The 12,321-nt window shown below is 47.1% G+C and overlaps 1 protein-coding gene across 1 annotated transcript in view; it reads right to left on the minus strand.

Annotated features, from left to right (window-relative positions):
- Positions 1 to 12,321, minus strand: part of LOC101536502 (uncharacterized) — an 84,944-nt gene that overhangs the window by 31,372 nt on the left and 41,251 nt on the right. Inside the window, exon 7 of the mRNA XM_058656194.1 lies at positions 10,818 to 10,996. Within this exon, the coding sequence (XP_058512177.1) occupies positions 10,818 to 10,996 (179 nt within the window). The remainder of the gene's footprint in view (positions 1 to 10,817; positions 10,997 to 12,321) is intronic.

Genomic DNA, 12,321 nt, shown 5'->3' on the forward strand with positions numbered 1-12,321 from the left:
ACACAGACAGACAGAGAAGGAGACGGAAGTAGAGACAGAGAAAGAAGGAGATCCTGTCTGGTGGTCCACGGAACAAATGCCTGTAATGAACAGGCCTGGGTTGATTGAAGCTGAGAACAGGCATGAGGGGTGAATTCCTAGATGAATGAACTGAATCAGCAGCACTGTCTCCCGGGTTCACACTAGCAGGCAGCCGGTCAGGAGCTGCTGTGGAGAGCTGAGCCCCAGTGGTGTCAGGTGGGCTGCAGGCACCTCCACCGCCAGGCTCAGTGCCTACTCCATAGGGACCGCCTTTTAGAAACGGAGGCAACTTTGCCTTCTACCCTCAGGAGCTCCAAGGGGTGGGAAGCTTGGGAAGTTATTTCAGAAAGCAGCCCTTCTACTAATGTCACTCCTAACCTGCGCTTGGCAAGTGGGCTTTTGCTGAAGGGAAAAAAGCAGTGGATGGCAAGCAAGAAAGGCAAGTGAAAAGATCACTTCTCACTCTCAGACCTGCTTTCCCTTTTTGGTGGGTGGATGGAGGAGTGGTCTTCTTAGTAGCGGACAAACAGCCCCCACAGGGAACCATCTTAGGAACTATAACCTGGAAACCAGTGTTGGTTGTGGTACTGTGTGTGAAGACACCGCCTGGGATACCAGTATCCCATATCGGAGAATTGGTGGAAGGCTCCGCTGCTACATTTGCAACACATCTCTCTGCTAATGCACTTGGAGAAGCAGCAGAGCCTGGCCAAGTGCTTGGTCCCTCGCCATCACGTTGGAGACCCAGAGTTCCTGGCTCCTGTCACAGCGGCTTGTTGCAGCCATGTTGGGAGTGAGTCACTGGATGGAAGATTATTTTTCTTGTCTTTCCTTTTCTCATTTCTGCCTTTCAAATAAATATTAAAAAAAAGTGTGATGATCCTGGAAAATCTTTCCCAAGTATCCTTATACCCCGTAATCTAGAACTGTTTCCTGCTACTCATGGCCTTTGCAGAGGAAGTTACCTTGTCACAGGCAGGTGACCAGCACTAATAGAATGACCGCAAGTCGGTCATCTTCCCAGCTTCTGGACTGGATGCATTCTATTGCAAATTTTGTAATATTAGCTCTTACCTTCCGCATTATTCCTCATCTACCTTCTTGCAGACAAGATTTTTGATTCAGCAGGCTCTGAAACACTATTTGTGAGGAAGAGGCGCCATCTACTGGCCATCTCAAGTTACAACAAGTGTCTAAACATCAAAATTATAGGTTGACCACCTATAAGTGTAACTTATTTCCTTCGTTCTGAATCCTGTAAGCAGTCCTCTGTGGACTCTCTGTTTAGCTCATTCCTTTGAACTCCGCAAACGGTGCTCCCAATCTCGATCATTGTGGAATTTACTTCTGGAACTTCAGATCTTGGAGCTGATGCAGTTAAGAGCACTTGGGAACAGGTAGGGCCGGCAGGAGAAGGCTGAAATGCTAGACGTGAACTAGAAACAGCTCAGCAGGGTGAGCTAAGATGCTAAGTGCTAAGATGTAAAGCTGGGAGCTGTTAGGGGCTGTGGTTTCCAGGGTGATAGCAGTGTTCAGGTGGCACAGAGCTGGCATTAAACGGCTTGGAGAGAAGTTCTGCCTAGCAGGGAGGAAGCATGTGGTGCCACCAGCCAATGGGAGCAGAGCATCAGATACCAGCTACGTGACCATGGAGAGTTTACTGAGAATGCAGCAAAACAGACAAGGTGAATGCAAGTCTGTATGTGATACTACACCCCAGTAACTGGTTTATTTATGCTTATTGTACAGGAAACTCCTATTGGGCAGACATCATTGCCTACTCAATGTTAACAGTCCACTGTTTTCTCATCCTGCGCACAGTAGGACAATCAGGGCTTACTCATCATTTCAACAGCCACACTGGCAGCTCAAGCGAACACATGATGGCAGTGGGTTAGCAAAAGCAGTGGAGAAAGACAACACCAGATGGTTCTTTAAACGGGCTTTGCATTGCCAAGGGGAAAGCCGGGCATGGGAGGTTGGTTATAAGACCATGCAAGGGAATGTCCCCTTTTCCTTTTAAGGATAGCACAGACATCTTGTAGATGAGGCAAACACGAAATTAAAGAAAGAGACAAGTCCAGTGCAGAGGAGGCCTGGCCTATTAGGCATGCCCAGTCTTCTACCAAGAGGCTTCTTCTGACAGCTACTTGACCCTAATGCCCACTGCATCATCTGTGAGCACACTCTGCTCGGCTTTTCGGATCTTCCCTGGGTTTCCTCTCGCTCCATTGGTTGGTCCTGCTCAGCCTCTACTGTTAGACCATCTCCCATATACCAGGCACTGTCCCACGTTGTCTTGCAAACTGCCTTCTTCCCAGGTGCCCTCATGCTGTGTGTCTCTTTCTGGATAGCGAACCTGAGCCCCAGCGTGCTGTCTCCATCCTGCAGCCACCTGGGGATCTCAGAGGCGTAGAACCATTTGAAGAGCAAGAAGGATCATATGGTACTGTCAGAAATCCATCCTGTTTTTGCCTTCCACAGCCCCCTTCAAACCCATCCTTTTGAGTTTTCCTCTCTGTTTCTCCTACCAAATGCAATGTTAGTCCCCAAAGCTACTCATTTGCTCAGACTTCTTCAGTGTTAATTGAAAGTTGTAGGATAAAAATCCTGATTCTGGAATTGGGGGCTGGAGGAGGGCAGCCTGACCTTCAGAGCCCACACAGTCTGTCTCCCTTTTCCAATCTGCCTCCATTTAATTCTGGGGCGTTACATCTTTCCTGGTGAATTGCTAGCCTCTTGGCAATTCTGCAATGGCAGATCAGTCACTTTTCTGTGATCATGGGAAATAAAGGTTAACGAGCCTCAGTTGCAAAAGCGAGTCAGGCACAGGACAAAAATAATCAATCCTATTTCACGCTCCCAATTCTGCTCTTCGTTTGGGATGAAGTGTCCTCACTGCTGTGTGCCATGCCGCCCCTGTGATCTCTCCACCAACATGGCAGTGTAAATACGCCATCGCCCCCAGGATGCCTGAGAAGAAGGGAAGTGTTTCAAGCATAACACTGCGGCTCTTTCTAAGCAGCTATAAAGCTCTGTGAGTAAGTGCCTCCCGAGTTCCTCCATACGCCCACATTTGGGATCTTGCAAACACAGACTCACAGAACAGCACAAAACCTGGCTTGTTCTGCTGCAGCGTACAGGCAAATGCCTTCCTTGGTGTTTAACCGGGTTCAACGTTCTGTTTCATCTTTATGAAGTTTATTTCCACGATGGGAACTTATCAGCTAGACATGCCCAGAGTTTAGGATAGATGGCTTAAGACTGAATGCATCCTTCACTTATTTCTATTTTTGGTGTCTTCAGATTTGTCTTTATATTTGATTCTACTATCAGTATTCATGCTCAAAACTTATACCTATGTCTTTAAAAGACTGCATCACAAAACCCACTCTTCCCTCATACGACTTTCTTTTTTGGCTGTCATTGGAGTTGTTTAGGGAGTGCTAGAATAATTACTAAGTTCCAGTTCTGCTGAGAAAAAAAAACCAGAAAATCAAAGGATATTGGTGCCTCCTTGAATGTATCAGAAGACAGAGGATAGTAATGGGGTAAAACTCATCAAATGAAGAGGCAGTGAAATCGAACATTTAAACTCGTGGCCTTGAGACTCGATTGGTGAGGTGACCTTGATAAATGTAGGTCTAGTTAAAGCCCTGAGAAATAACCCTAGAAATCAGGGTTAGTCAGGAAGCACCAACCCCACGTAGCTGGATGCCCATTAAGTCAGAGCTGGTTAGAGTTAGGAAGCCTTGCCTTTCCAACCAGAAGAAAACTGATAATTGTGGATGATAGGTCTGTAGGGTGCTAGGATAAATGGCAACAGACTTGGATGTTAGCATGAATTGTGATGAACATACTCAGTGAAAGGAAAGACAAAATTAAGAATTGCAGCATTAACAGGAAATGATTTACAGAAGAGAACAGAGTGGAGAGTAGAACTGACGATATCATTGCCGAGACTGCGATCTTGGTGGTGTTGATTCAGTGCCAGGTCACACAGTGGGAAGCATGTCAAAGCACTACAATACAGGAAGAGCACTTGTTTCTGCTGAGATATTAGCTGAGGCAGCCTTGCCATAAGGAAATATAAAACAGGTGGAAAGGTGCATTCCCAGATCTGACAGAGAGCAACGATCAAATCTAGAGTCATGGACGTGATTCTGGGGGAATTAAGAGGAAAGATAACCAAAACATTCAACACTGTCAACCTCTGATTCAACAGTGTGCTACTGGGAACAGGAAACTGATCCCAAGTGAGAGGTTTGGAGAGGCAGGAACAGATGACCATCAACGGAGGGGCAAACATGCGAAATATCCAAGAAGGTTGATGGCATGAAAGGAATGTAAACTGCAGCTCATGGCATCGGCTGTTTATGTGAAAGGAATACACATGGCAGACAAACAAGCATGACTCAGGTCGTGGCTAAACTAAATGCTCTCATGTCCATAAAATAGTCTCAGTATTAATTGATACTAGGCTCCAGTAAGCCTAATGTAACCATGGAAATGAAAGAATTAATAACTATGATAATAAATGGGATCATGAAAACATTCAACTGAAACATTCAACAACTGCCTGGGTTGCCCTGGACTTCAACCAGTGTTACACTGCTGGGAGAAAGGCAGCCAAGGCTGGCAGGTGTTCTGGGCCTGGTCAATGCCAAATTTGTGTTAATTCTTCCACTGTATCAGCATAGTTGCCTAGTCTTTTGTTTTTAGGATACATGGGGAAGGCAGGAAACGGTAAGCCCCCAGGTGAGGAAGGGGCTGCAGATTGCCCAGGGATGGGAGTCTGGGCATGTATTGGAGTGGGGGGTGTCTGTAGGCATATTTAATTGGGGAGGAATGAATTCTGGGTGCTTCCATGGATTGGGCCACTGCACTCGCAGGTAAGCAAGGGAGCTGAGATGAAATGGTTTAGGCTGGGGGTCGGGAGAGGGGGAACCAGAGGGCATGTCTGGGTCAGGCCAAGGCACCCGCTTGATGTGGGAAATCTGAACTGGGTTAAAAGGCATCACCTGCTACCAGCTGACACACAAATGCTGGGGCTGCCTGGGCTAGGTTATAGAACCTGATCATGAGTTTTGGAGCTGGGGGCAGGCCATGCCAGGTTGGGGTCTGCAGGAAGATTCCGTAGGGGATTTGTGGGATTGTATCTGGGGCTGCAGCCCCTGCTGATTTGCAGGGAGAACTGGAGCTGGTGACAGCTGAGCCACGCTGAACCACAGAACTCACCTGACACTTACGGGAGCTGGGGCTGGGGGTGAGAGAAGGGTGGGTTCGGCCAGGCTACAGCACTTTCTGGTATAGGCAAATGCCAGGACTGAGAACGGATCATGCCAAGCAAGGGCTGCAGCACATGCTGGCATGTGAGAGATCTGGGATGGGGACTGGGTTTGGTAGGAATAATTGGGGATTTCCTTACTGACCCACTGCTTTGACTGGGACTTGGAATGGGAGTTGGAACTGGGGGCAGACCATGCTGGGCTAATCTGCTGGTGTGCATGGAAACCAGAATGGGTGCAGGCCAGCCAGGCTAGTCCACAGCACCTGCTGGAAAGTGCCCAGACTCATGGTATGAGTCATGTCAGGCTGGACTGCCGTGCTCCCTGGCAGGTGCAACCTCTGGCTGAAAGTGGACCTGGTAGGGTAACTGTGGGCACTCCCCTGTTGGGCTGCAGCTCTCATAGGTGAGCATGAGAGCCCCAGCTGGGGATGGGTCAGGTTGGTCAAGGCAACGGTAGCTGCTGGCATACGTGTGAGACAAGTTTGGAAGTGGGTTGGGCTGAGCTAAATTGCAGCCCCCATGGAGGTACAGAAGAGCCAGGTGGGATGCAGATGAATTGGGCTAGGCCACAGCACATGGCAGCATACACAAAAACCAGGGCTGAGGGTGGGTCTGGTGGAGGTTATTAGGAGTCACCCTGAGTAGGCTGTAGTACCCATGCTGTGCATGAAGACTGGGCTTGTAGTGAGCTGGTCTGGGAGAGACCATAGCACCCATTAGTTTACCTGAGAGATTGGGCGGGGGCTGGAGCTGACCAGGCAGTTACATCCACAGGTAGTCACTGGCTGGTACATACAAGAGTCAAGTCTGAGGTTACCCCAGGCAAGGTTTTTTGCGGGGGACTACCCAACTAGATCCTGGGACTCAAACCCGAGTGCATGTGTTAGGTCTAGGCCTCCTCAGTTGCTGATGTCTGTGTGGTGGACTGTATGCCCAGATGCACATGGGGGACATGACAGCCAGCTCATCTAGGCCAGCAGATGTTATTGAGTGCCTCGTCAGAGGATGCAAAGCAGAACAAATTGGACAATTCTGGCCATGCTGGGTCTGTGGATGCACTAAGGTGAACTTGGTCAACCAATAGATCTTATAAAGATTTTCTCAATCCTGGCTCAACAAAAGTTATGGCATCTCAGAATTATCAAAACCATCCAAGGAACACCCTTGGAACACTTCCCCACGCTGGGGACTAAGACGTCATCAGATGACTGTCTCCTGTCCCCAGGTCCTGATGTAGCTTGAGAGCAAGCAGTACCCCTCTCCCCTGCCCCCACTACAGGCACAGAGGGAAAAATATTGAAACATTTGTCCCACCTACCTTCCTCTATATCCTGACCCTCCACACCCTAATCAGAGATCCACATTGGTATACATCCCTCTTAACTACATAAATTACACTAAAAAATAAAGGAATAAAATAAAATTTAAAAGCAGACTAGAAGCCATTAGTTGAGAGCAAAAATAATGGTGGCATACTGTAGTTCAAATGCATCAGTAGTGAGATTAACAATGAATGGGTAACTCTCTTCAGTTATTCTGTTTCTCTGGCCCTCTTCACAGCCCAGGGTTTTGAAGGATGGTCTCTAATGCTCATTGCTTCTCAGTTCTAAGATCAACTCTGCATCTTAGGTTCTTCAGTCACTTCTGGATTTTTTTGAAAGTGAGTTTGATGTCAGCACTTCTCAGTAGGGGACACTATAGCAGCACTGGGGGTGGGGTGGGGTGGACTGGAAGCTCTCCTGCTTTTCCTGACCCTGTTGCATGGGTGGCAAGGTACGTGTGGACACCAGATGGTGCTCTCTCCCACCTGTGCACCCAGAACACAGTTTCTTCTGACTGCACACTCGCCACCTTCCTGTGACTGTTCCCATGTGCATTTCCTATGCTTCTGGCCTACTCTGGCACTCTCGGCTCATTCATCTTAGGTTTGTCTCTGTGGTCTCCTCCAAGCCACCATTGCCCAACACGGCCTTTCCCACAGGAATACCCGTGCACCAGACTTGTGCCACATGGGTGACTTTCCACCAGTCATGGCTGAGATTCATTATTCATCCAGGCCTGCAAAGATGCCTGTAGCTGCCTGTTCTGTGTCTTCAAACTCCAGTCTAGAAAGCCAGGAAGCTGTTCTGTCATCCTGGGGACTCAAGTTCATCTCTCCCAGACACCTGCATCCCCCGGCTTGGCGAAGGGGAACCCTTCCAAATTAGCTTCTACTTGAGAGCCCTCTTTTGGCACTCAGTTTTTGCAAATCCTACAGTTACCTTATATATTAGCTTGATGTCTCTCTATTTTAAACTTTTCCCATTTAAAGCACAACATGATCCTATTAGATTAGACCCCAGTTGCTACAGTTCTGCCTCCCTGTAATTCTACTCACAGTCCCAATCATAATTGTTTATTTATTTGTGAATCTGTTTCTTAATATCACTCTCTTCCATGGTGCTCCCTTCCAGGGCAGGTAACATGTGTGTTTGATTACCTTCCCAGTGTTTAACACGGTGCCTGATTCATAAAAAGCACTCAGTGTTTGTTGCATGAATGAAGGTCGCATGGCTGAGTTCACGTTCTGCTAATTCTGTTATATTCTTCTTATGCCACATTAGTTCTTCCCAGTCCTTGCTATCCATTCTAAAGATCAGACATAATGTATTCTGGAATCTGAACCAACACAAGGGATCTGATTTTGGCTCTTTATAAATAAATTAAAGTTGTGTTTTTTTCATATTCTACCATCTCCACCTTAAAGTCTACTGTAACAATCATGATCAAAACCACTTGGCTGCATCCAAATCATGAGTTCCACATTTCTTTTCTGAAGATTAGTAGCAGTTAAAAAAAATCTAGTTGAATTCCAACGACTATTACCACCAGAGTTCTAATTTCTCACATAAATTCCTCCCTAGGATTCATACACTCAAACCCCCACAGAGCCTGGTATGTAACTCAGATGACTGAGCTCAGTGCAAGGAAATGAGGAGTTCTGAGGCTTATGGCAATTTGGACAGCACACGCTTCACCCGAGTGCATTTAATTAAAAAAAAAAAACCTATAAAAACATGATGCTAGCCAAACATAACATCTGCAGGCAGCACCAGCCCTACTACCACTACCTGACAAACCCAGACCTCAAACAGGAGTTCCAGGAACCATCACGAATGTGAAGGGCCGGGGAGTTTAAACTACGAGGCACTTTACATCAAGCAGCTTTTAAAAATGAATTTCGCTGCAGTGGAGTATGAAAAGCTAGCATCTGCTATTACTACTATCTTACAAGAAAAAACAAATTATGACCAAACGGGAGGTAGGACATCATCTTCGATAAAAGTAAATCATGTTCCGGGGAAGAAAACTGGCAAGCTTGAGTTAGCTGTTTTGTTTCTGGCTTTGGAGTACCAATGGGAACAGACTGGACTGTGCTTGTTCTACTTCTGTAGAAACTAACCCAGGTTACAAATCAGAGGTGCCTTGAAAGCTTCAAGAGCCCATGCAATTCCCAAGACCCCACTCCTGGGGGTGCAGGAGGTCAGCGGGAGGTGAGGGCTTGCACCTGCGACCACCGAGACTCCTTGGGGAGGTGGGAAGTATAGACCAGATGGAAACTTCTTGTCTGTTCCTCTTCAACACTTAGAATACTGAAAACAAGGGCTGACCAGAACTTCTCTTTTCTGATCAGAGAGAATCCTATTTTCTTGCACTGGAGGGAGACAGAGTTTTTCAGTGTAGCTGCTTGGCTCAAACTGGCCAGGAAAGACAGAGTGTTTCAGGGTCTAGGTCACAAATGAATGATTCATAATCTAAGAATAGACAGTCTTCCCAAGAGTTCACTCTGCAACATTATGCCTCACTTGATTTTAAGGTATCCGTTTCCCTGTTGATGTAGACTTTCCTCTGTTCCAGAGACAAGTCAAGGTTGTTGGTGTACACGTATCTGCATATCAACATTACATATGTAAAAGTTCTTCCAAAAGTTCACAGAAAATATAAATTAATAGGTAAATTCATATTTTGGGGTAATTTTTAAAAAAAATCATTGCAGTTTTTCTTAACATTTTTAGTGAAGTTTGGAGGGGGCTTTTGTCTGCTTGAGCTTTGGTTTTCTTTGTGCGAAGATCAATAAGTTTTAGTTCCATTTTCCATGTCCCTTTTGCAGTATCCTTGTGTTTGGGGGTGGGGAAGCCAGTAAGAGGAAGAGTTTCACTGGGATCATGGAAAACCTTCATTACCTTTTCCTGCCATTTTACTGTGACCTTCTTGAATTTCCCTTGCGTGTGTATGTATGAATACATACATATGATTACACACAACTTAAAATAAAGCTGAGACGAGCAGCACATAAAATAAAGGCAGAAAAAAAATAGATTGGGATTATGAATGAAGTCAACAACCCAAACTCGTGCTTTGAAAATGTATTCAGGCTTGGTCACAGATGGTCAGAGGGAAGCCAGCATGTGTAGGGAGACCTTAGTTCCCAGCGGAAGACGAATCCACTGCTTGGAGGGGCGTCCAGCAGCTCCTACCAACTGTTGCTAGGGAATTTCCAAGAGGAGTTCATGTGAAATGCCTGCTTTTGCAACGTTTGCTCCTGATTAAAAGATAATGCATCACAGTGGGTCAAGGAAATACCAGTGTTGATAAGGAGTTAGCCTGAATTGCACATTAGATTCAGGGTAGGATAAGGGGGCGGAAAGCACTTTCCCAAAACTGATGATGGCTGAGTTGGAAGCACCTGGGAAGGACTTAGTCAGCTGTATCTCCTGCAGCTGCCTCCGCTCCTCATTTGCAGTTCGAAGCCCTGCTGTGGGGCAGCTGTTGTGGCATAGTGGGTATAAGCTGCTGCCTGTGAAGTCAGCATCCCATAGGGGTGCAAGTTCAAGTCCCAGCTGCTCTCTTTCCCATTGAGCTCTCTGCTGATGGTCTGGAAAAGGCAGTGGAAGATGGACTAAATGTTTGGGCCCCTGTACCATGGGGAAATCTGAATGAGTCAATGGAGGATGTGTGTGTATATCTCTGTAACTTTCAAATTAAAAAAAAAAAAAAAAGTTCATCTCTTCCCAAACACCCTACTCTGATGTAGTCTGCTAAACAAACTAGGTGTTTTAGGTCACTGCTGTGATGCTCTGCTTCCGAACCTGCATGCCACCAAGCCTCGTCTGTCACTTGGGGAGCAGGGACTGCATTCTATGACCCAGTGAGAGCAGCGTCTTGTCTTCAATCCTGTTTGATTTCTCTAGGGCACCAGGTAGGCAGTTTGGTTCTTATCTTCCTGGCTTTGGTAAGGCCAGTTTCACAGAAGATGTAAAACAGGTATAATGGAGAATGAAACTCATGCCAGCCTGGACTATGTATCTGGAGAGATTATGAATCACAAACTCGCTGAACTTCTGAGGGAGGAAATGCTGCTGAGAAGTCAGAACATCAAACTCAGAATCCTACCGTGCGCCCCCTGCAGGACAACATGGGCACGGACTAATCGCGGAGCCGCCCTCAACGCTTGTCCTCAGTTTACCTTTCTGTGTTTGTAGTAGCGGAGGCAGCCGTCGTGCTTCAGCACAAACCACCTCTTCCTCCAGCCCTTTACGAAGCCCGAGTGAGTCCTCTTGTGGAGGTAGCCGCGGCAGGTGGGCCAGGGGGTGTTGGGACAGCGGCTGATGTCAGAGCCCACCACCAGGGTCAGGACATCTGGACCTGCAGGCATATACAGGGGAGAGGTGAGGGAATCCCCAGGAATCAACGGGAAGGGCAGTGATGGGTCAGAGGATGGGGAAACGTTACAGGTTTCAGAAATGGAGTCCAATGGAGCAACCAGGGCTCCTCAATAACTCTACAAGGAAAATGAGTCCAACTTTCTGCTAATCTGCGTCCTGGGACACAGCAGATGACAGCTGTAACACTTTGCTATTTGAAGTCCATATGGGAGCCCCAAACCAAGTTCCAAGGTCCTGACTCCTTGTCTGCCCGAACCCTGGCTACTGTAGGTATACGGGGAGTAAACCAGTGCTACCCTCCCACTCTGCCTCACCACCTTTCAAACAGATAAGTTCAATCAATAAACACATTAGAAATCAATTACAAGCTCATAGGCTCAGAAGCCGACCTAAATTATGGAAGACTGAGCCGCAAACATTTCAGTTTACTTTTTTCTGTCCTGTGCAATCTGTTGTTGTTGTTTTAATCCTTGGCCCCTGTACCTCAGTGCTACCTCCTTTCCCACAGGATTGGCATGGTGCAGGGCCTGGTGGGCAGGGTGGAACAGTCCCTACCCCTGTTGCCAGGAGGTCCCCGTTTGCCCACTGTGTTTTGATGCAACCAGTATGGACACAGACTTTTGTCTTAGGCTAACTCTTGATGCCTCCAGGAAAGCCTCCAACTGTCATCCAGACAGCAACCCTGACACGCTTTGAAGACTGCAAATGGGCTATGACTTCATTTACAATCCCTCCGAGAAGGAGGCCACCTCCCTGAAGAGGGACATTTGGCCTTGGCGGAGCTGACTACATCGTCATGTCTGACATTGACATTACTGATCTGTTTAGAGCTGTCTATGGAAATGGGAGTCAGTGAGGAGACTCCGTGTCTGTGGATGACAAGGTCTAACCCCCGGGATCACTCCTGGCTGAGCCACATGGCCCTGAACATCAAGCTTGGTCCCGGAAAGGCTGACATTGTCTTCACGGGTGCAGTCCGCAAAGCACCTTGGTAATTAAATAACTCTCCGTGTGTCAAGATCATTCTTCATTGTCATGTAAATACATTTTAATTTATTGAACTGCCCTTAAGCTCCTGTCAAAAACGCATCCAGAAAAATGAGAAGAAATCCTCCAGACTGACCGGCAAACCACAAATGTCTTTGACTTTGCACTTTAGTCCCTGAAGAACTGTGCCGCTGGATTAATATGCATATTTGACACATCTGCCAATGTATTTGTGTAGTGCTGCACTGGCCTGCCCCTGGGGTCAGGAGCCTCTTGCTTACACAGACTGCATCTGGGTATCTCTGATACCAATCAGGC

This window comes from Ochotona princeps, chromosome 28, assembly GCF_030435755.1.
Source record: "Ochotona princeps isolate mOchPri1 chromosome 28, mOchPri1.hap1, whole genome shotgun sequence".
In the NCBI taxonomy this organism is placed as follows: Eukaryota; Metazoa; Chordata; class Mammalia; order Lagomorpha; family Ochotonidae; genus Ochotona; species Ochotona princeps.